This window comes from Hipposideros armiger, unplaced genomic scaffold (genome assembly GCF_001890085.2).
Source record: "Hipposideros armiger isolate ML-2016 unplaced genomic scaffold, ASM189008v1 scaffold_179, whole genome shotgun sequence".
Classification (NCBI taxonomy): Eukaryota; Metazoa; Chordata; class Mammalia; order Chiroptera; family Hipposideridae; genus Hipposideros; species Hipposideros armiger.
Genome location: NW_017731529.1, coordinates 704,983 through 730,597, shown reverse-complemented (window position 1 = coordinate 730,597; position 25,615 = coordinate 704,983). Strand labels below are relative to the sequence as shown.

General features: G+C 37.7%; 2 protein-coding genes across 2 annotated transcripts in view; one reads left to right on the top strand and one right to left on the bottom strand.

The window, feature by feature from the left end:
* The window catches only part of CWC27 (CWC27 spliceosome associated cyclophilin), a 177,958-nt gene extending 170,768 nt beyond the window's left edge, over positions 1-7,190 (bottom strand). Inside the window, exons 1-2 of the mRNA XM_019652416.1 lie at positions 7,162-7,190; positions 6,779-7,062 (exon numbers count right to left, since the gene is read on the bottom strand). Of these exons, the coding sequence (XP_019507961.1) occupies positions 6,779-6,820 (42 nt within the window). The 5' untranslated portion in view covers positions 6,821-7,062; positions 7,162-7,190. The remainder of the gene's footprint in view (positions 1-6,778; positions 7,063-7,161) is intronic.
* Positions 7,191-7,259: 69 nt separating this feature from the next.
* SREK1IP1 (SREK1 interacting protein 1) overlaps positions 7,260-25,615 on the top strand; it is a 42,304-nt gene continuing 23,948 nt past the window's right edge. The window contains exons 1-2 of the mRNA XM_019652458.1: positions 7,260-7,453; positions 14,927-14,974. Of these exons, the coding sequence (XP_019508003.1) occupies positions 7,441-7,453; positions 14,927-14,974 (61 nt within the window). The 5' untranslated portion in view covers positions 7,260-7,440. The remainder of the gene's footprint in view (positions 7,454-14,926; positions 14,975-25,615) is intronic.

Below are 25,615 nucleotides of genomic sequence, written 5' to 3'. Positions count from 1 at the left end.
TTCAGTACAAGTCATACATTTATATTTTTCAAATACTATTTGCAGAAATAATTTAGGATTTAAGAAAAAATAGCATATACCATTTTTTTATCACAGAAAAAAACCTCATTCATTTAAAAATAATTTGAACTTGTTTTAATCAAGAAAGTTTCCCATGCATTTCTTCCAATAAAATTGGTGTTGCAAATTAAGAAATTAAAGAACAATGAATGCATGAAATTGTGCCACTAAGACAATTTTACCATTAGCCTTTTACGTATAAGCACTCTACTTTCTGATTCAAAATCATGCCAGTCCTATTTACAAGGGAACATTCTTAATCTAATTCTGGGTTGTATATTACTAAATGGTCTGTCTTAAAATCATCATCTACAGTAAATGGAATCTTTTGATGGCCTCCTTTCTACCACCTCATGAAGGTGGTTACTCCTTGGTGCAACCAATTATCCTGCAACAACCAGAACCCCTATTGAGACCACAGGAGGAAACAGCTGATAACTGCCTTATTAATAACCAAAAAGAATGTTAGGCTCTAAATTTGAACACTGCAGGAGTCCAACTTCTCTAGTATCTCTTTTTCTCCTGCAGTGTACCAAAGTAGATCAGTGTCCATCAGTGATCATTGGGCAATGATTTGTAACCGTCAAAATCATTTAGAATGCTCTTGCAAGTGAAGGGAACGCAGTTTGACTATGTATTTAAAAACATGAGGCTGATTCTCTGGGAAATCAGTATCATTAAGTCAGTCATAGTTTATTTTCCAAAACTCCTTTGCCTAATTTCCACAAATTTTTTGAAACTGTAAAAACGTTTAAAATCATTCAGTTAAGTCCCCACCTTATACAGATGCCCCAAAGAAGTTATAAATTGCCTGGAGCTTGTTAATAGCAAAGCAGGAATAGCATTTCTTTCTGCTCCGTCCTCATCCAGTGTACTTTTGCTACAATTGCCTTTCAATTTCTGTTTCAGAAGTCCAGATTATATTGTCATAATGCATATAATATTAATACATTTATTGTATCTTTTTGGGCTTTTACTAGCTACATAGTTCTTTTATAACTATTCTTTAATAACCACGGGGTGAAGGAGGTGAAAATATCTATATTATGGGGCTTTTAAATTGGCTTCCTTAACTCTTAAAGAAATATAAAATAACTAGAAATGTAAATATGCATAATTTTATCAATCCATTACACTTCCTCTACAGAAAGAAGAGAACATTGGCTGAGTGCCTTCCATGTGTCAGCTTCTGTGCGAAACACTTTACATATCTTGTCTCATTTAATCTTCACCTACAAGGTAATTCTCATTACTCCCATTTCACTTACGAAGAAACAGAGACTCAGATAAAGTAACTTTACCCAGAGGCTGCCTGGTTGCAAAGCCCATGCATTTTCTATACCACCATACTGCCCCCACAAAGCTCTCCATAAATTCCATACTCTACTGGAAAAACATACTCCATCAAGCTCTAGGGTCCTGCCACATGTCTCAAAAGAAATCCCCAGCTTACCCTGGTCACAACGGATTGGAACAGAGAACAGCGCCTAAATCAAAAGTAATCATATATTGGCTGGCCATGAGAAAGGCTTTTAACTAGGCTTGGCATAAAACAATGCCCAAAAGAGATAATCCGTATCTTTTATGGTAGGTGACAAACCAACCCAACTGGATTCTCATTCTCCTGGGAAGTATGCATTTGGGATGCTAACCGAGAGGCTGAGTAACTCCCTCTCCCTTAGACTGCACCAGGAACAATGCTGTGTAACACCCTCTGGTTTTCCATGAGGCCTGATGTACATCCCAATCTTAAAAGTACAGTATACCTAAAGAGACAATGTCCTGTCCTACCTCATTATCCCCTCGTACACTTAAAATAAAGCATGATTATTTAAGGGGACCTAGGCATGTCTTCTCTCCCTTGCAATTCTAAAGCAGTGCTCTCCAAGCTTTGTATGAGGGTGCATCACTGTCAGCAAAGAAGAAAAAAGGGGTGGGAAGGGAAGTAAGGATCTGGAGGACACACGGAGAAAATATGTATATTAAAATACATGTAGTACTATATTACTCTAGCATTATAAGAGTCAGAATAAAAAATGTAAAGGATTACATAAAAACACTATACTAGTGGTACAGAGAACCTTTTTAATAGCTTTATTGAGCTATAACTCACATATCAAACAATTTACCCTTTGAGTGGTTTTTAGTATAATCCACAATTACACAACCATCACCACTATCTATTTCCAGAACATTTCAACACCCAAAAAAGAAATCCTGTACCCATTAGGAGTCACTCCCTATTTACTCCTACTCCCAACCCCTGGCAATCACTAATCTACTTTCTGTCTCTATGGATTTGCTCATTGAACATTTCATAGAAATGGAATCATACTATGTGTGCTCTTTTGTGTCTGGCTTCTTTCACTTAGTATAATGTCGCTTTCAAATTGTAGAGGCCCATCTTCTGGTTCTATGCGCTTAGTTTTTAAATAGCTTGAAAATCAAAATGCCATAATATTCTTACTGATAAATATGTCAAGGCACAATATATATTTAAGACAAAGTTTACCATTAACAATAAAAAATAGAAAACCACACTTCAAGTGATTTTCATAATAATTTCTAATTTTTCACAGGTTTCAGCTCTACCATTTTCTTACGATTTGCTTATGTTTACATTATTAATATTATCAGCAGTAAGAAACTGTGAGGGCTGGTTTAGTTAATCTAAATACCATGGAATGTAAATCCATTTAGTGGAGCAGTAGGAAAAATTACATCATAATATGTAAAAAGTGATTTGAGGCCGGCAGAGTGGCTCAGTTGGTTAAGAGCGCGAGCTCTGAGCAACAGCGTCGCCAGTTCTTTTCCCACATGGGCCAGTGAGCTGCGCCCAAGCTGAGCTGCCACTGAGCTGCCAACAGGTGGCAGAATGGCTGAGCTGGTGAGAGGGCTGCTCCTAACAACAAGGTTGCCAGTTCGACTCCCACATGGGATGTGGGCTATGCCCCCTGGCAACTAAGATTGAACACGGCACCTTGAGCTGAGCTGCCCTGAGCTGCCCACGGGTGGCCGGATGGTGACTGGACTTGGAGCTGAGCTAGCTGCGCCCTCCACAATTAAGATTGAAGGACAACAACTTGGCTGTTCCCCTTCCCCAATTCCCCAACACTGTTCCCCTTCTCCAATTCCCCAATAAAATCTTTAAAACAAAAAAAGTGATTGAATGAGTAGTTGAATTTATATATTCCTTTTTATATAAAAAAATATTGCATTTAAACAAATAAAGGAGAAAATAAATACAAACGGAAATATGTAGATTTTCTTTCTGCACTTCATGAATGGTTTTGCACATTCCCTGAAGTGTACACTCACTGGTTTAGAAACCACTACTCTAACAACAAACTAATGCATCGTCCTTTCCTCTACAGGCTCTGGAGTCAGGTTGCCCAAATTTAAACATTGACCCTTCCACTTAAGAAGGGTAAGGTAGCTTCATTACCTTGGGCATGACGTCTAACATTTCTGTGACTCGATTTCCTTATTTAAAAACAGGAATAATAATAACTACATATGTTTGCTGTGACGACAAAATGAGTATTATACTTAGATCACTTAGAACAGTACAGACGAATAGTAAATGCTCAAAAAATGGTAGTTATTATTGTTGCAACTATTATTCTTATACAATTTTTTGGACACAGGCCACTTATTCCTACTAAAAAGGATGTGCGTGTGGTTGGGTAACCTGGCTTACCAGGGTTTCTTGAACTTTTCACTGATAAGCTACTGAATTAAAAAAGAAAGCACTTGGCTCCCTCCTCCTTTGGCCATACATTCCTACTGGCCATCATTATTTCGGCAGGTTGTCAGTAGCATCTTTTGTTAAAGCTTCCAAACAAGGCAATATTTTGATAATAAAATGTTTCTTAAGAATAAATATAACATATGTTAATATACGATTTAGATTAAATGATTATAATATATGGAAATTTAATCTTCAGTAGATAAGGAAATTTCTATCAAATGTTACATTTCTAGGCCTCATCTTCTGAGGTCAAAGTTATAGCATAACACAGCAAAACACAGCACATTTATGGACAATCACTAGGGTATCAACCAGTGATGTAATGTGTCAATTACTTCCCAGGTGATACTATATATACTCTTTAAAGGGAGGAATTTTGTCCCATTTATTCTGGATAACTCTACTTCTTTGCAGTACTTAACATAGCATTCGACATTATAAGCACTAAACAAACATTGATTGAGCAAACTTGTTATTACATCTGCTTTAAATTCTCTCCAGACCAAATTTCTTGCCATGTTCTCTCTCTATGGTACAGAACTTTAAAGCTTCAATATGTTCAGTCAGCCTTATGCTGGAAAAAGTCCCAAATTGCTTTTGAAGTAAGACTTGGGCTATGACTGACATTCTCCCTCAGCCCAATTGTGTGCAGAAAGGACAGTATTTATCATAGTTTACATACACTTATTTGCATAATTATTTGGTCAGTGTATATTTCACTCAACTGACTCCATGAAAATAGGGATAACGCCTCCAATAGATGATTGGATAAAGAAGGTGTGGTATTTATACACAATGGAATACTATTCTGCTATAAGAAAAGATGAAATAGTGCCATTTGTGACAACATGGATGGATCTTGAGATTATTACACTCAGCGAAATAAGTCAGATAGAAAAACTTGAGAACCATGTGATTTCACTGATATGTGGTACATAAAACTGAAAACAACAAAGGAACAAGACACACAAATGAAGAACCAAAAACTCATAGACAGAGACAATTGTTTAGTGGTTACCAGAGGAGGAGGAGGGTGGGGAATGATAGATGAGGATAAAAGGGATCAAATATATGGTGATGGAAGAACTGACTCTGGGTGGTGAGCACACAACATGATTAATAGAAGATGTATTGCAGAATTGTACACTTGAAACTTATGTAACTTTACTAACAATTGTCACCCCAATAAACTTTAATTTAAAAAGAAAAAAAATAGGTACAATGCTGTTTTTATTTTCCACTATATCCCTAAAACCTAGCATAGAACCTGGCATGTGCTAGGTGCTCAATAAATAGTATTTGTTGAATTACAGTTCAGTCTCCTGTCTCCTGTTCAGACATGTTTTGTTAAAGGTTTTCATCTTTATGACCATGTCAAATCTTCTTCCACAATTAAGTCTGCCCTTGACCAGCAGCAGTATAACTTCAAAGTCACTGATGCTTAATACTTTACACAAGTTAAGAGAAAATCAGTATTAATTCATCCATTCATTCATTCAGTACATATTTGAACTTGTCCTGCCATCTGTCAAACACCATTCTAGATGGTTGTCTCTGCCTGCATAGTGCTTGCATTCCATGTGGGGGGAGAAGAGGAGGAGGAAGATATAATAAGCAATAAATAATAAGTACTATAGAAGAAACTAAAGAGGTTAAGGGGCCTAGGGAATGCTGAGATGCAGGACATGAATGAGGTTTGCTATTTTATAGACAGTAGAAAGGAAAGACCTCTCTGCTAAGGTGACATTTGAGCATCCAAAGAGTATACTAAAAAAGTGTGAAGATTCTGCCCAGCCGGATAGGCAATGTATTCAATCTCTACTAGTGTTTATATAACTATAAAGAGGTAGATATTCTGGATTTTCACAGGGATGTGGGGTAGGAAAGAGGAGTGGGGGAAAGTTCAAATAACAAAGAATTGAAAGAATTGCTCTGCCCCAAATACCTACTAAATTTTTTGCTAGGGATATCAATTACAAAATTTTTGGTTTTGATTTCAAATTGCCCTCCTTATATTAATAAATGTCAGTCAACAAAAGATTGCATAAATAATTTATGACACAGTAATGCAACACAATTATATCTGATGTAAATTTAGTTTACCCTAATTCAACTATATAGCTTCAGTCCCACAAATTTCTCTATTATGCTGGTTCATTATATTTCATGTGTGATATAGGCTAGGTCTCAGTCCAATTCAGGTGACATTTATTCCATTACTGACTCCTCTGCTTCATACTGCATATAAACACCTTGAAAGAGAATTGACCTACCTTAACTATCAAATCAATCAGGAAATCATTCTCCCATTCCAATGTGGGAACATTTCCCATTCCCCACTTTCTCTGACTGACATCATCTCATGTTTTAAGATCAGCTCAAAAGATACCTCCTTCAGGAATTTTTTTCCTGCTTTACCTGTTGCTCAGTTCTGAGTACTACCATAGCAATATGCTCCTCTCTCCATAAGCAAGCCTACCAGACATAAGATTGCTCTTTACCTGCCTGCCTCCCAAACTAAACCATAAGCCCTTCTAGGGCAACAACTAGACCTTATCTATCCGTCTTTGTATCCCCAAAACTTAGTACAGTGCCCGGTGCCTAGCAGGCATTTATAATAAATGATTGTAGAATGAATGGAGATAGAGCTATCTCCAAGTTAAGCAAAGAAATATGTCAAGTTTTAAAACGTACTTAGCTTTTTACCTAAATCCCTAGAAAACACCTGCATGAGTTAGGGTAAAGCAAGAAATGGAGCTAAAAGGCTTGTAGATGGAGAAATCTCCACTTGATTTTTTGAAGTATATGCTGAGAAGTGCCAATATATGGTTCTCGATGCAATCCTGATCACAGACAGGGGTAAGGACAAGACTTCTTGTGATCTCTTTCAAACTCAAGACCCCAGATCTCCCTTAATCGGTGAGGTATCACTTTGGGGAACCCAGGTATCCCACACGAGGATCTTACCTTCCCGTTTGTGGGAGGCTCCTGGATGTAGATATTGCTCATGCTGGTCAATGATCAGACTCTGCTCGTAATTGGGGATGAGAGAGGACAGCCGATCACTAAAGCTATCCACCTATCAGCACACGCTTCCTTAAGTCGGGTGGTCGCGGAAAGCGCCAGTATGTCAATAACCGCCAGACAGCGACACCAAACACTATCTTTCCCCAAAACTAGTCCCCACGGACGCCGCCATGTTGCTCCCGGACGGGAGCACCGCTAACCCCGAGAAGGGGGATTCCAATGGCCTACAGAGAACGAGAAAAAAATTAGTAAGCTCCTATAAACCATTTAAATTTGTATCGCAACTTTAAAAATAACGATTCCTAAGTCTTGGCGTTGTTTACTTCACTCCATGCGTGTGCAGCTCTCACTCACTCCCCTAAACTGGCAGCAATGGTTCCGACCATATGTGTTCTGCACTATCACTCCCCTGGAAATTGCACCCGCTGCTACTTGGTTCCGCTTTCGCTAAAGGCTCAGAAGGCCTTCCCGGACTCTCACCCAGGTCCCGCGGCGCTGGTGGGAAGAAGAGACCACCCTCGCTGTGCGTTGTCTTCGTGGCCGGTGGGAAGCGAGCGTGCTCTCGAAAATCTAGGGCTCCTGCGACCCCTCTTACCAGCGCCATGGCAGTCCCAGGTGAAGACCAACGGCAGGGCTCCTGGGTCTGAACGAGGAAAGGGGGCGGGTGGGGTAGAGTGGGGTGCTCTGCGATACAGAGTATCGCCTGTGGGGATGAAGGCGGAAGCGTTGAAATTAACAGGTTTTTGTTGTTTTTTTGGCTTACGAGAAAAAGTTTACACTCCAAAAATAAACTCAGAAGGAAAGAAAGAAACTATCTCCCCCGCCCAGCCAAGCACCAGCTGCGCTGGATGGATTACAGGATAAGTGCAGGGGAGCGGGAGGCTGTAACTGTAGGCCTAGGGGGCGGGTGGCCGAGCAAAACGGACCTTACTTTGAATGCTTGAAAATAAGATTTGAGTTGGGAACACTTGGCATACCCAGCTAACCAGAGGCATTGTTTGTAGTGGCAGTCGCTGGGACCCCACTTCTCTCTCTTCCTGTTGTGTGTGGTTGCTTTGTGGCCCTGCACAGGTCGTTTTGTCCTTCTGGGCCTCCGTTTCTGCATCTGTAAAAGATGTGTTGATTTATGTCTGTAGTTCTTTCCAGCTCTCAGATTCTGTGTGCAGTGGGTAGCGACCTAAAAAACAACAACACAAAACGATGGGCCCTGCAAAATCAGTGCTTCACCGATTTTCCATTCACAACTTCCAACTTATTTGGAAGTTCTAGTAGGGCAGGGCATCTCCATAAACCACTTTTGCCACGATGTGTCCAGCAGAAAACTATTTTGAAAAATGTACCCCTCCACACACACGCCACTTGGATAGTCAGAGTGCACTTTAGCACAGAAAAGACCCTGAGAAGTGCTGTGATGCTAAAGCACTAACTTTGTTTTATCCTACCCTTCCCAGTGCTATTCGACCACGTTTGTTCTGTGGCAGCCTTTTCTGAACCATATTTTACAGATAGCTGTTATGGGAAGGTTGTGCTTTTCTACCAACTTCAGTTTGGGGGAGATCACAGGGAGAATTGTGAGAGAGCAAAGATACACTCATTCATACACATGGAAATGTTTGTTACTGCCTGCTGCGTGCTAGGCACTGTGCCAGGCTTTAGGAATACAGTAGCGAGCAAGACAGTTGCTCTTCACACAGTACTTATAATTTAGCGGTAAAGAGTGAAAAAGTACCAGAAAGTCAGACAAACGTATAGCAGGGAAACTACAATACCTTCAGGAGCACATAATAAGGACACCTAATAGGAAGCAGGAGGGGACTGAAGGACTTTCCAGAGGACGTGGCATTTAGGATGAGACCTGAGGAATTGCAGGAGGGTTGGAGTGGTAGAAGGGGAAGATACAGCCAGAGGGACTGGTGTGTAAAATGGAAGAGGAAAGGAAACGTGTGAGAAGAGGAAATAAAAGATGTTTGCTATGAATGGAACTAAGAATATAAATGGGAGAGAAGTGAGAAATTCACTAGAGAGGTAGTAACAATAGCTAATATTTGTTAAGCATTTACCATGCGTCAGATTTGTCCGACATTGTGTTACTCATTGCTCATGTATCTTATCTTATTTAATGTTCATGCCCACACTGTGAGGTAGCTATTAATATTTCTGTTTTACAGATGAGGCTACTAAGGGACAGAGAAATCAAGTAACATTTCTACTATGAGACAGCTTAGTAAGTGACAGCTCAGTCTGGTTCCTTTAGACCCCGTGTGCTTACTCATTTTGCCATGTTATAGTATAATTTACAAGGATAGTTTCCAGCTCTTAAAGGGCTTTGTAAGCCATGACAGTTTGGATATTTCCTAGCGACCATAGGAAGCGATTTAAGGGTTTTTAAACAGGGTCACATTTTGGAAAGATCCTTCTGGCTGCACAGTAGATTGGAGGGGAGCTAGTTTGGAAGCACAGTCACCCGTTAGAGGTAATTGTGGTGTGTTATGATGATGCCTCAGGCATGGTCTCAGCAGGAAAGAAGCAGATTGGAGATATATTTTTGATGGTAGAATAACTAGGAATCAGTGATTGATTCAATGTAGGTAGGTAAGAGAGGAAATGAGGTTTCACTGTTAGGCGATTGGGTGGGGGCTATTTACTCATTAATACAGGGAATACCTGAGAAGGAGTAGACTTTAGGGGGATGATGACGACTTCACTTTGGGGCTTGTGTTGAGGTGGAGTCAGACATAGGAATGGAAATATCTAATAATAGAGTTAAAATTTGTAGCTTAGGAAAGAAGCCAGAGTCAAAGACAACAATTTGATGTCATCCACATATGTCATAGGAATTTAAGGCCATGGGAGTGGATACCTTCGCTCAGGTGGAGTGTGTAGAGCGTAAAGGGAAGGTCTGTGGCTGAGGCCTGGAGAGCATCAACATGTAAGGGGCCATCAGAGAAAGGCCAGTCTGCACAGTAGCTTGCCCGGGCCTGCCAATAGGCCAAGTCAGCCCTGGTGAGCTTCGCATTGCACAGCGCATCCAAAGCTGACCTGCTGTCATTGTTGATTTCATCACTTACACAAGCAGTTTTGAACACCTACACGTTACAGGCATTCTGGGGGACACAATGGCACAGCCTATGCCCTCATAAAATCTTGTCTAGTAATGAAAATGTGCTGCTGAAGAAAGAGGGCAGAAGTGATTTTTTTTTATGTCCTTATTGAAATTCTCTTAAACTTAGGCCAGTATTATAGATATGTTAACCCTCTTTCAATCCAGAATGCTTCAAAGTATAATCATCTTAAATTGTGCCATTAAGCTAGATTAGGTAAGACATAGATAAACTGTTGAAACCCAGCAAAAATTGAGATAATAGTCGTGACAGCACTGTAAAGGTATAATGCAAGTGCCATTAGAAAATACAGATACAGAAAGTGTTATGGTAATTTCTTGGATGATTGATCCAGAGAGTGTATTAAAAGAAAATAGGACCCCATCAGAAACCTTCTGAGATAATCATCAAGAAGGACAAGTATTATGGTATGCTTTTTTATTTTTAGGTGTAATGCTCATATGGATTCGGCATGTCATTTCTTGGGTATTTGTGCTAGTGACTATTAGGAATGGCTGTAAAGTAACGAAGCTGCTTTCCACAAATGAAAAATCAGCCTCGTCTATTTCAGCTGTCTTCCCCACAGCATTGTGTATAAGCTTACGCCATTATGTAGGTGACAATGAAGTATGTACCCTCTTAGTAAGGGAAATCATAGACTCTTAGTTATTATTAAAGAAATTACATTTAAACACGGGTGTCAGCGAAGTTTACTTTCTTTTCAAAGCTGCTTTTCCCGTTCACAGCTGAAATTGGTTCTGCCATTCATTTTAATGATTCCCCATTCCCCAGGAACAGTTGACCTGGCACAGGGGCAGTGTATGTTACTGATGTGGTTGACACAAAAACCCTTTCTTTTTTTTTCTCTCCTTCAAACAAATCTATATAACCAAGATGGGGTTTTCTATAGCCAAATTAACTTTACATCTGGTGTATCGAAGTGAGTCAAATTCTTAAGCATCTTAGTAATAGGAGAATTCTAAATTACGCTACATCCAATTTCTCCTCTTAATTAAACGTTACTACACATAATTTCTTTCTCTCTAGTCTATGCTGCACATTGCTGCTGAAATAATTGTCCTAAATCATGTATCTGATCCTGTCATTCCTGGGAGGCAGGAACTTCGTTCTTGACTCTTATCTGTGACTTTTGTATTTCTTGTCAAGCGACTTAACCCTTCTGAGGCTCAGTTTCCTTGTCTCTGTGAAGATGGAGTAGATGATTAAGCCTTCTTTCATTTCTAAACTGTTGTAACTCCAAAGCTCTCCATCTCCGCAAGAGTGAAGTGCACCCTCCGAAGCATGGCCAAGTCACTGTCACTCCCGTTTCCCCCCACCACTCTCGTGCATTCTGCAGTCTCCAGACGTGGCCAGCGGTTCCCAGAGCCTCTCCTGTGCCTTTCCGCCTACACACTTTTGTCATCGTTCTCCCTCCTCTACTGGCATTTTCTGCCTTTGGGAGGCATTCCTGATCTGTCAGCTGAACGTCTTGCCTGCCAGCTCTTCCTGCGTGTTAACAGAGCTGTGTGTCTTTTATACTGGCACAGTCTAGCAGGTATTGCAGCCGTGGGTACATTATCCTAGATAACCTCATATATTGTGGTTTCCTTTAATGTAGGAACTTTATTCATCTTTATGGCTTCTGTCACATCATTTCAAAGTTATGCACATAATCGGTAAATAATATTTAGGGGGTTGATCACTAGAATTGCTGCTGAGCAGAATCTAATAGTCAAGTAAACAGACTAAACGACACAATCTTGATTCTGTTTCATTAGTTAATAAACGTTCTTAAACTGGTAATACCTATAGCGTTTTTTCTTCACAGGTTATTTGCATTTTCTGAGGCCAGTGGACGAAAGCATTTTATACATTTATTTAAATGTTAGCTCTTTCATGTCAGTAGTTTAAAATAAGCAACTCTGATTGAGTTACTTCATTCCTGATTTGTTGGGTTTTATATAGTAGGGATAATTCCCCTGTGTTGGTACTGCGAGTTGCAAATACATTTTTCAAGTTTTCTTATGTCTTGAGTTTGCTTTTGGCAGTTTTTGTCATTCAGATTTTTTTATGTAGTCAAATTTATGTTTTTATTCAATGGCTTTTGGATTATTGGTCATAATTATAAAGGAACATTTCAAGGGAGGCAGGCTCTATGGGTCTGAATGGCCCTAGCAAACTTTAGAGACAAGTGGAAAAAAGCACAGCGTTGGAGCAAGGGCCTCACAATACAGCCTTCCTACTCAGTTTGACGTGAATTTCAAGTATGTACAATTGTATTGGCAGAGTTCTTATTCTAAACAGCAAAAACTGGTGAGTTAATTTAAGCAGAAAAGGAAAGCTATCAGGGAGCTCGCAGAGTTTAAGCCAAGCCTGGATAATAAGGCTCAGAAGGTGGATGAGACCGAGGGCACGTGGAGCTGAGACCCTACACAGGCCCAGACTGGTCAGGACCGCTGCTGCCAGTACCATCACTGCCACTCGATGCAGGATCCTGACAGCACAATGAATCCACTGTCCCCACTTCATGGTGTCCCTTGTCTCAGATTTATTGTGGCACTGCATCAGATTCGAAGTCCCAGGTAGAAGCATTTAGTTGGCCAGGGAATCATGAAAATTATAGGCAAATGAAGCTTGAAATCCTAATTTTAGCCAAAGGCTGCTGAGGAAATAGCTGCTATGGAGTTACTTTATTTAGCATTCTTGTTATAGTTCCCCTTCTATGTTAAAGGTGACCTGCTCTGAAAAACTTTCATATTTTGTTCATTCTAAAAATATGAGATAGTTGAATGATGAGTTTTATCAGTGTCTTTAGTCATAACTGAGTTAATTCCTAGTACATGCTGAGATGAGAGCATTTTGGATCTTTCCTTTAGTTCGTTGTAGGAATGGTAATGGTGCTGGTAGCACAGTTTTATTTAGTATTTTTCAGCGTCTACAGTTTCTATGGAAACAGACCTAACATTGACCTGGATTCTCTGAGCTTTTTTTCTCAACATGCAATTATTTCATATTGAAAGAGCCTCAGATTTTATTATTAATCCAATTTTATTCCATAGTTCTGCTTAAGGCAGTAAAACCCACACTATTGATGAGAAGAAATGAGATTGGGGACAACACTCAAAAACCCCCTCAGTGATGCATAAAAAAATAATAGGGACCTGATAAAAACATTAGTTTAATTTTACATGTTAGTTGGTTAAAAGATACATAAATACTACAATAAATAGGGCACTATGTCTTTTGAAAGACCTGAAGTTTGCTGTGGAAGTGGAGTTCAGAATTGCTTTGCGAGTTGTTCTGAAGTAATGGTGGGAAGGTGATGGTTGAAATCAGATGGAAAGTTGTCACACCAGAAGTGGATGGACTGCGCTCACAACGCACGTGGTGAACTCGGGGTGCTGGAAATGCTTTGAGGTGCGTGTGTGTGTGTGTGTGCGCACGCGCGCGCGCGCGCGCGCTGTATATTCCTGAGGCTCAGAGCAACTGGGTGAAGCTTTCTGTGTTCACCTAGTGTTTTTCTTGGACAAAAGTCACAGTATGCTCAAATTGTTCTCTTATATCAGTTGCAGTGAAACAAATTTATGTTTTTACAACAAGCATAGCACAACTGTTTCTACTAGAACAACTCAGTGATGTATATTTCAAAGCAAAATTGGGATTGGAATGACTAATGTTTTGACTTCATAACATTAAAGAAGTGGTTTGAAAATGATCTTTCTTTTAAAATTAGCACTGTTTTACATTTGTACTATATGCACTTTATTATTAAATTGGGATAATATCTCCATTTGAAGGGTTTAAGAGTTAGATACCTTTTGTTAAGGAAATAGAGTGATACTGCGCCCTCTGATTGGTTGATTGCAGCCTTTATCTGAGGTTAAATCACTTTCAGCTATACACACAAACACACACACACACACACACACACACACACACACAGTGGAATATTATCAGCCATAAGAAGGAATGACATTCTGACATGTGCTACAATATTGAAAATATTATGCTAAGTAAAATAAGCTAGACATAAAAGGGCAAATATTGTGTGATTTCTAGGTATTTGAGATACCTACACTAGGTAAATTCATAGAGACAGAAAGTAGAATAGAGATTACCAGGGGCTGGAGGAAGGGGCAGTTATTGTTTAATGCGTACAGTTACTATTTGGGATGATGACAAAGTTTTGGAAATACTCGACATAGAGGTGATGTTGTACAACATTGTAAATGTACTTAATGCCACTGAGTTGTACACTTAAAAATGGTTAAGATGGTAACTTTCATGTTTTGTATATTTTGTCATCATAAAATCAGTTTTAATTTATTCCATCTGTTATTTACATCTTCAGTATTACCTGCATGTACCAGTAATTATGCAGCGATGCTGTAACTCTAATTTCTAAACATTGATCAGACTGAATATGTGACTGACTAGTTTGTTTTCTCTTGTCAAAATTCAAGTGCTAAATTGGTATTTTTTTTTTTTTACAATACCTAGCAATTAAAGTATTTTTCTGGAATTTCACCAGTTTCTTTAAGAGAGTCAGTTTTTTTCTTCTAAGGGAAAGCAGAAAAAATGTGTTAACCTGTGTTCACATATATACCAAGTAAATTAATTATTTTACATTTGAGAGACAGGCTGAAGTACCTTGGAATTTCTTCCATAGTGTTGTAGAATCCTGGGATGGTTAAGCTCTTGATTATAATATTGTGTTTCTTATATTAGAGATAAACGTGTTCTTACTTTAAGAAAAGTAAAAAAAAAAAAAAAAGAAGTTTGTCAAAGGAAGTAATTTAGGTAAATTGGCTTTCCATTAATTTCTAATAATTATAATAATTGAATAGTGTTACTAAGCTGGGTCAAGGTGATTTTTTTTTTAAGAAATAAATTCTACACGTGGTTTTCTTAGCTTTTTCATGTGATGAAATTTGTATGTTTTTACTTGTTTATATGTCTCCTAAAATGTTATCCAATTGTATTTTAGGTTGCAACAAGGATAGTGTCCGAGCAGGCTGTAAAAAATGTGGCTACCGTAAGTACATTAAAAAAATATCATTTCTTCATTGGGAAATGTAGTTTAGCATCCTGATTTCAGGGCCCTGGGTCTAGTCCTGTAGCCTTGTTATTTAGCTCAGCTTTGCAGATGATTCAGAAATTCCTCTGTCAGCACTAAACATTCACTTTTCTTTCCTGCTATGAGCTCAGTGACAGGTGGCATATAGTTGACAACTAGCAGAGATGTCAAAAAGTACAAGTGGAGTAAAAGACTTAGGAGCCTAGAGAAAGTATGTTCCCTGCAAAAGTACATATATACTTGTTCTTTATCCTTCTCGATACTAGGTGAAGAGGGAAAAGCAATGAAAACTTCATATGAAGGGTTTTCCTGTTTATTGAGTTTACTCTTTATAAGGGTGAATTGGTCCCAGAATTTCTGCTCACTGACAAAAACTTGATTTAAACACTCATTACTCTCCTTTATGTTTAATGGAGTGAAAAAGTAAACTTTAGCCTGTGCACGTATATACTCTAAATTTGTAAGTATGTATGATAAACAAATACACCTCGAGTTAAGTGTAACCATTCCTAAGGTTTTGATAACAGCTATAACAAGTATTATTCACTGTTTCCTAAATTGGTTGGAGACAATGCAAATGAACCTGGATTGTTGTTAATATAATACTCCAATGCACAGAAGAGTTACTTTTTAACAAAATAAAGGTGATTTAAAAAAATTTTCCATGCAAGAACATGTGACAAAAAAGCACTCTGGCTGTAGATCTCATTAGAAGGGCTCCAAATAAAAGCATGTTGGGAGAACCAAGTCACATGCCACCCAGCAAAGGCTGACACCTGGCTCAAGGGAAGCTTATCAGCTAGCAAAGTGGGTGCATAAGTCCACATATTCTTCATGCAAATAAAAACTCCTTAAGACTGTAGGAAAGCAATTAAAATCGTTTTTTGGAAATAGAATATTTGTTGATCTAGTTTCCTCATTGCTGTTTTATTTTAGACAGTAATAGAAGCATCTGTAGTAATTAGAATTATTGCATTCAAGAAATGGGCTGTCCTATTTTTTTTTTTTTTTTTTTTTTTTTTAAGCTGAGCCATCCTGCCACCTGTTGGCAGCTCACGGGCAGCCCAGCTCGGGCCAGGAATCAAACCGCTGTTGCTCAGAGCTTGCACTCTTGAGTGAGCTCTTAACCAACTGAGCCACTTGGCTGGCCCCAATTAGAATTATTTTAGAGAAGCCAAATAAAGATATAGTTTTGATAGTCTTTCCAAGTTTAGCTCATTCTGCTTTATTATTTAGATCTTTGATTTTAGTGATTAAGTTATTAAACAATTTCTAATTTGTCTCCTGTGGAAAATTTTCGTAGTATTTTCTTTTGGGTTAAATTTACATCTTAGAGCTGTTGGAGATGAAGGTCTTCTCGATTTCTACATCTTTATGATAGAAACTACAGTTTTTAAATTATCTGTTATTTGTAAAGGTAAGAGAAAGGTCAACAAAACTCTGAATTGTTTTTAATGCCTAAAAATGTGGATATCATCAATCAGTTACAAAAGAGTGTTGTCTATTGTCAAAATAGTGGTTTAGATTCTACAATTTTTAAAATGTTAATACTTGATTGTAAAATATTTTGTCAGTGTGTTTCAGTAGTGGTTATATTGTTGCTTTTAAAAGTTTCAAGTTAAGGATGGGTGTGGTACTAAACATGGATATCACTTTTTTATGGCAGAGTTTCCTCAGGAAATTTAGAAGAATGTTTTTTTTTTCCTTTTCTTTTTTCTTTCTTTTTTTTTTGTCGCTACCAATTTATACCTTTTAATGCCTTCACCATTTTCACCCAACCTCCCAAACCCTCTTCCATCTGGCAAGCATCAGTTTGTTCTCTGTATCTAGGAGTCTGTTGCTGTTTGTTTGTTTGTTTGTTTGTTTGTTTGTTTGTTTGTTTGTTTGTTTAGATTCCACATATAAGTGAGATCATAGGTATTTGTCTTTCTCTGTCTGACTTATTTCGTTTCACATAATACCCTCTAGGTCGACCCATCCATAATGTCATAAATGGCAAGACTTCATTCTTTTTTTATGTCTGAGTAATATTCCATTGTATTAATATATATGTACAACATCTTTATCCAATTGTTTATCGATGAACACTTAGGTTGCCTCCATATCTTGGCTATTGTAAATAATGCTGCAATGAACATAGGTGTGCATATATCTTTTCAAATTAGTGTTTTGAATTTCTTCCGATAAATACTCAGAAGTGGAATTGCTGGGTCATATGGTAGTCTTTTTTTTTTTTGAGGAACATCTATACTGTTCTCCATAGTGGTTGCACCAGTTTGTAATCCCACCAACAGTACATGAGGTTTTTCTCCATATCCTCACCAACCCTTGTTGTTTGTTGATTTATTGATGGTAGCCATTCTGACAGGTGTCAGGTAATATATCTCATTGTGGTTTTCATTTGCATTTCTCTGATGATTAGTGATGTTGAGCATCTTTTCATATGTCTATTGCCATTTGTATGTCCTCTTTGGAGAAGTGTCTGTTCAGGTCGTTTGCCCTTTTTTTTAATTGAATTGTTTGGGTTTTTTGGTGTTGAGTTGTATGAGTTCTTTATAAATTTTGGATATTAACCTCTTATCAGATGTATCATGGCAAATATCTTCTCCCATTCAGTCTTTTCATTTTGTTGATGGTTTCCTTTACTGTGCAAAAACTTTTTAGTTTGATGTAGTCCCATTTGTTTATTTTTTCTTTTGTTTCCCTTGCCCAAGGAGACATATCAGAAAAAATATTACTAAAAATAATGTCAGACAGCTACTGCCTATGTTTTCTTCTAGGCATTTTATGGTTTGGGGTCTTACTTTTAAGTCTATAACCCATTTTGAATTTATTCTTGTATATGGAGTAAGATGGTGGACCAGTTTCACTTTTTTGCATGTATCTGCCCAGTTTCCCAGCACCATTTAGAGACTGTCTTTATCCCATTGTATATTTTTGCCTCCTTTGTCATAGATTAGATGACCTTATAGGCATGGGTTTATTTCTGGGTTCTATATTCTGTTCTGTTGATCTGTGTGCCTCCCTTTTTACCAATACCATGCTGTTTTGATTACTATGGACTTTTAGTATAGTTTGATTTCAGGTAGTATCATACCTCCAACTTTATTCTTTCTCAAGATTGCCGTGGATATTTAGGGTCTTTTATGGTTCCATATAAATTGTAGGATTATTTGTTCTAGTTCTATGAAAAATGCCACTGCTATTTTCATAGGGGTACATTGAATCTGTAGATTGCTTTGAGTAGTATGTATGTTAACGATGTTAATCCTTTCTATCCATGAGCATGGTACAAGCTTCCATTTATTTGAATCTTCTTCAGTTTCTTTCTTCAGTGTCTTATAATTTTCCAAGTACAGGTCTTTTACCTCCTTGGTTAAATTTATCCCTAGGTATTTTGTTATATTTTTTTATGCAATTGTACATGTGCTTTTTTTTTTAATTTTTCTTTCTGATAGTTCATTATTGGTGTATAAAAATGCAAGTGATTTCTGAGTGTTGATTCTGCATTTTTCTACTTTACTGAATTCATTTATCAGTTCCAGTAGTGTTAAAATTAGAAACCTTTATTTTCCTCAATATAAAACTAATAAATTAATGTTTCAAAAGAAAATATACCATGGTGAAAGCTGTAAATCACACGAGTGTTCACCACAGGATTTATGATTTACCAATCACATACACCACCACTTTGGAAAAAAGATGAACCTTTTAAAACAGTTTATAAACCCAACATAGCAAAGAGAGTATACATCTCCATATTGCACTTCCTTATGTACAAGAATAAAACAGTAAAATCAAGTGTCTTGCACATACTAAGAACAGCACAAATGTGTCACAATTAAACTTCAAGCAGAAGCTGATATGAGGAGTATTAAAAATGTAGAAATGTAATACATGTATATACAGAATACTGAGACTATATTAACAAACTATGCTATAATAAAATACCGTACTACTTTAAACATTTAACATAATTGTATTTATTAATACTGGCCTTTGGTTCTAAACTGGTTGACCAATTTTAAGCTTACATAGTTTCTTAAGCTTTCACGTTTTTCGACACAAGTAAATGAGTAGAAAAGCACTAAACCTCTGGTTCACCTCAGTTCCCTTAGGTCATCAAAAACTAGTCACAGAAATAGTTCTTGTATTCAACCTGAATGTGCCATAGTTCTATTAGTTTTTTTGATAGACTCTTTAGGGTTCTCTCTCTATGTAGTATCACGTCATCTGCAAATAATGGCAGTTTTACTTTTTCCTTTCCAATTTGAATGCCTTTTATTTCTTGTCTGATTGCTGTAGCTAGTAAGAAGAATGGTTATTTCTACAATCAGTTTTTATTTGATTTTTTGAAAATAGCAACTTCTGAATATTAAAAGCTACAAGGACACTAAGCCTTTGTACATGGAACAAATGTCTCAAATAATTATGATAGTTCTTAGAAAATATGCTCAAAAGAAGTTCAGTACAATAGACCCTAGTTGAGCATTTGGTCACAGCAGCAGGAAATAAAAACATACCTAAATACCTTTAACGTTTTATTTAACTTGAAATGCTAGTCTATTGCTATACAGTCGTGACCTTTTCTTTGCCTATGGGTCTGCTAATTGGTGTTACACGTAGTCTTTTGAGTACAAATCATATCCAAAATGCATTTTCTACTTTTATAGTTTGTTTCTTCATAGATGGAGAAGCTGTTAAGATACTTGTAAAGAAATCTGAATGCAAAATCCTTCCATCTTTAGTTGTCAACTAGGGGTGATACTGCCTTCCAGAAATCTGTGGAGGTTTTCTTTAGTTGTCCATAACGGGGAGGAGAGAGCATTATGACATGTAGTATGTAGGGTCCAGGGAGTGTGAACATCCTGCAATGTGTATGTCACTCTTGGGCAATGAAAACTGCCTGTCCTCAAATGCCAATGACATCCCCTTTGAGAAACTGGTACCTTTTCTCATTGTTTAAGATTTCCTTTAACCCCCAATCTTTTTTTTTTTTTTTTTGTTAGCTGCGCCATCCTGCCACCTGTTGGCAGCTCAGCGGCAGCACAGCTCGGGCCGGGAATCAAACCAGCGATCCTGTTGCTCAGAGCTCACACTCTTGAGCAAGCTCTTAACCAAGTGAGCTCTTAACCAACTGAGCCACTCGGCCAGCCCCTCCCCCTATCTTTCACATTAATCTTTCCCATGCCTAATTTGAAAGGTGCTTTTTTTTCAAAGCAATTCATCTAAATCAAGCTTTTCCTAAAGTATAGGTTTGTTTCATAGAAACAATCATTCCTTTTTTCTCCCATACTAATATTTTTTGGCCTTTATGATATTATATAAACAAATTTTGTGACAGTCAATAACAGACTCTTGGTGGAGGACAATATCAGCAGATGGAGTGAAATACGTAGGCGTTAGCTGAGGAAAAAGTGACCAAGAAGGTTACAGTGCCAGGAGCAGCAGGAGTGGGCAGCATCCCATAAGCCAAGGGAGGAAAGATTTTCGAAATTAAGGGGAGATTGTCAGATGTGACAGACAAATTTCATTTGTAAGAAATGGATTGAAAAACGTTCATTAGATTTGCCAAGTAGGATGCTTTGCTGACCTTAGAAAGATCAGTTTAAGTGGAGTTGTAGGTCATGAAATAAACTACATAGATTCAGGCCTAAATGGTGAGGAATCAAAAGTGGAGAGAAGCCTGTGTTGTCTGTTTTCAATAAATTTACATAAGAAAAGGAGAGAAGTGTCCTAGTCCAGTGGGCTGCTACAACAAAATACCACAGGCTGGGTAGCTTTGTAAACAACAGAAACGCAGCTCACAGCTCCAGAGGCTGGAAGTTGGAGATCAGACCCCGCCCGGCATGGTTGGGTGAGGGCCCTCTTCCAGGGCACAGACTTTCTGTTTTATCCTCACATGGGGAAAGAGCTAGAGAGCCCCGTGGGGTCTCTTTTATAAGACACTCATCCCATTCATGAGGGTACCACCCTTATGACCGAATCACCTCCCAAAGGCCCCACTTACTAACACCATCACATTGGGGGTTATGTGAATTTGGGGAGAGACACACATTCAGATCATAGCGGGAACATACTGAAGAATTCCCAGAAGGGAATGTAGGATAAATGCAAAGTTTTATATTTAAGATGCAGTAGTCCCCCCCCCATTATCTGCAGGGGGTATTTCCAAGATCCCCAGTGGATGCCTGAAATTGCAGCTAGAACTGAATCCTATATACACAATACTATATATACTTTTTTCCTAAACATACATACCTTTTCACTTAAAGGAAGAACTTTATGGCTTCTCTTTGGCATATCTGAATTGCTAGTGTCACTACTCTTGCGCTTTGGGGTCATTATTAAGTGAAATAAGGGTTAGTTGAACACAAACTAAGCAAGCTGATAACCAAGTTGGATACTAAGTGAATAACGAAGTGAATAATGGCATATACAGTGTGGATATGCTAGCTAGACAAAGGGATGATTCTCATCCGGGACCTGATGGAGAGAGACTGCGGAAGATTTCGTCACGCTACTCAGATCAGCACATAATTTGCAGCTTATAATTGTTTACTTCTGGAACTTTCCATTTGATATTTTCAGACCGTGGTTGACTGCAGGTAAATGAAAAACCTCAGATAAGGTTTTCCTCAGATAAGGAGGGACTACTGTATAACATGTTTCTGTAGACTGAGGGGATGTAAGAGGAGGAGATATTGGAGATATTGGAGATAGAAGATTAATCAAGTTCCTCTAAGAGGTAGGACAAGGATACTGCTTAAGTTTGGAGGAAATATAGGTGAAAATGTATATGGATGTTTTCAGGCATGGAGACAGAAAGTACAAGGGCATGTTGCCTGATAATCTTAATTTTCTTTGTAAATTTGGAGTCAGGATTGTCTATCTGGGGACCAGGCATTGAGTGGAACAGGGAAGTGGTGGAAGAATGATTTAAGTCAACTGTAGGCTTGGAAAAGTCCTTTAGGGAAATAGGAGAGGAAGTTGACCGAGGATAAATAAGAAACGACATGATCAGTTTGGGTGCCCAGGGGTAGGCACAACCCAAAGAAAGGGTAGCTTTGAGCCAGATTAGTTGTTTTACACTGAAGTATAGTAGAACAAGAATATGAAAGAGTCAAAAAGGTTTATAAAAGAGTGTTCAGGTGATCAGAAATGAGAGGTTTGATAGACTAGGAGAAAATGAAGAGGTTGAGTGAATGAAAGTCTTTGCAAATATTTTCTCCCATTCCATAGGTTGTCTTTTCACTTTCATAATAATTTCTTTGCACAAAAGTTTTAAATTTTAACGAAGTCCAATTTATCATTTTTTCTTTTGCTGTTTGTGCTCTTGGTGTTTTATATCTAAGAATCAATTGCCAAATCCAGAGTCATGAAGATTTATCCCTATGCTTTCTTCTAAGAATTTTATGGTTTTAGCTCTTACATTGTTGTGGTCATGGTCTTTAATCCAGTTCTAGTCAATTTTTGCATATTTTGTGAGTTGAGGGGTCCAACTTCATTCTTTTGCCCAGTTCCCCAGGACAGTCTATTGAAAAGACTGTTCTTTCCCCACTGAATGGACTTGACACTATTGTCAAAAATCAAACAGCCAAATATGTATGAGTTTATTTCTGGACTCTCAATTCTGTACCATTGGTCTATATGTGTATCCTTGTGACTGTACCACCCTGTTTTGATTACTGTAGCTTTGTGTTACGTTTTGATATCAGCAAGTGTGAATGTTCTACCTTTGTTAATTTTCAAGATTGTTTTGGCTATTCCTGGGTCCCTTGAATTTCTGTATGAATTTGAGGATCAGCAATGAAAAAGCCACATCATTTTTTATAATCAGTCTCTACATATCCGTAGTCAAAAATGTAAGCTTCTGGTCCCCTAAGAATTTTCTGCTCACTATCTACTTAGAGTCTATTTAGAAAAGAAGTCACAAGAACTATAATTTAGAATACAATTATTTCCTTAGTTCATTCATTTATTCCTCAATAGAAAAAAAAAAAGGAAACTTCATTTGTAACTTCATGAGTAACTTGTCTTATTATCAGTTTAGAGTAGTTTCATTGATGTAAAAGCTAAAATGGAAATGAGACAGAGCCTGCTGTCTGTGTGGTTATTATTTAAGTATTTTATTTATTTTAAATATTCATTGCAATATGAGGTATTTGGGTGCAAAGCTAGCTGAAATAAAGGCAAAATTGAATCATCAGTAGTTCTAATCAAAATGGCAAGCTGGATCAACATAGAAAGTCCTACCTTCTGCTCCAAACACATAGAGATGCTACAGAAAAATATGTTAGCATCACAACAAAAATAACCCAGTTCAAAAGAATGAAAGGGAAATCCCCAAGTGCTGGAAATGAAAAGGAGCTCACAGCCAGAGCAAGGAATGATCGCTGAAAACAAATGAGATCCACAGGCCTACTGGGCAGACTTTTGAGGACCATGGAGTGAAGCCTTAGACCCCTGCAGGTTAGCATGGAGGCTGGAGTGAAGGCTCTTGCATAAAGCCAGGCTGCTCAAAATGGCTGTGAAACAGCAATTCAAAAAAATTCCATTCACTGTCTAGGGGAAGTGGTGAAAACGTTTACTATATGTTTGAGTTCCTATAAAATTATAATTAGAAGAAAAGGAATAATCAAGAATTGGGAACCCAAGCTTACACCATGTGTACGAGGAGTGAATTTTCACTGCCTCTAGTGAGGCAGAAACTATTTTTCCAAGCTAAGAAATTAACATTAAATATTAGCCTGGTATCAAATTAGATTAAAAAACATAAGTCCAGCTACATGTCATTATTAATAAAGCCACACAGAAAACTAAACTATATAGAAATTTTCAAAATAAAGGGATGAGCAGTTAAATAAAGGGAAAAGAGCAGATAGATAATATTAGGTTGAATACTGAAGATATTCAGTTGTTTTACTCATAAAAAGGGCAACATCATATGATTCAACTACTAACAAAAAAAGCACAGGTAGAGCAATTTTAATATCAGACTTGAGGCAAAAGCAGTACTAGGGACAAAGAGAGAGATTCAAGAACAATCAACCAAGAAGGTAAATTAATAATGATCTTGAATTTGCTTACTAATATAATCTCAAAATGTGTAGCAAAAACTGTATCACAAGGAGAAAATGACAAATCTATGACAGCGGTACTAAAAATTGCAGTCAGAAGCTATTAAACAAAAAAAACTAAGATGGGAAACATTTGAACAACAAATGAGACATAGACCCCTTTTCAACAAATAGTGATATGTATTCTTTAAAAATACATACCAAATCTCTTCTTAAATTTATTACATGATAGGCCACAGAAGAAATCTCAGCAAATACCAAGGAACTGATATCATGTACCCCACTTTCTGATAACAGTGTAATAAATTTAGAAATCAACAAAAGCATGGTTTGAAAAACCCCATATGTTTGGAAACTAAAAAAACACTTCCAAATGATTCATCTGAAAGCAAATCGCAACAGAAGAAACTTGTTCCCTGCAGTATGGCAGACTGGACTCTCCCGTAAACAACTAAGAAACTTGTATAAAATGTGCAATACATATTTTAGATATATTAGTGTGTTAGGAAGTAAATAAAGAATTAAAGAATACTCAGAGGCCAACAACCAAAGGAAAGCAGAAAGTGTAAGAGTGTAAGAGGTGAGTCTTGAGGATACTTACTGAACTCAGGGTTCTTGACTTCTGTTTTCACGAGTTGGCAGGGTGCAGGGCCCTGCCAAGATTGGGGCTCTGATAGGAGACACCCTTGTGTAAACCTAGACCTTCCAAAGGACTTCACCCTCAAAGTTGAGAACTAGAAATAAACCCAAGCACAGAGTTGTGGTGAAGTGTTTGTGGGCTGTGAAATCAGTTATGTGATCACCATCAGCATTGGTGTTTGGAATATCAAATGTAGTAATACTTCATGTAACTGTTGTTTACATTTTTGTGTGTTAGTGTGTGTTTGTATATGAGTACGTATGTGAGTATACTTGGTTGCATTGTTACTTTTTACCAGCATTCATTTATAGTCAAAAAAATGTGAAACCTGCTGCCTTAGAGAAACCATAGCATGTGTGCTCAGACTGACATGTGCAGCTACTCATTTCAGCATTGCTTATAATAGCAAAAGACTAGAAGCAACCTTTCTATCAGTAGTAGAAAGGACAAGTAAGTATTTTTATACAACAGAACATTATCAGATAAAATGAGATAATTACATCTACTTATGTTAACAGATAAATCACAAAACATAATATTGAATGGCAGAAATAAGTTGCAGAACGATAGGTAAGTATAATTGAGTTTATATTTAAAAAATAATAAGACAATAAACTGTTTGGTAAAGATGGAAACCAACTTCTGAAGACAGGAAGAGTGGAATGAGATTAGGGCAGGGTTCCAAAGGATGGGGCGAGCTCAAACTGTGTGTATGTATGTGTGCATGTGTGTGTGTGTATGTGTGTGTGTGCACGCACGCGCGTGTGTGTGCGTGCAAATGTCAGCATTTCCCTTAAAAATATTGTAGGAGAATATGACAAAATGTTAACTTGTGGATGATAAGAATTTGGGTATTGGTTGTATTCTTTCCTGTACTTT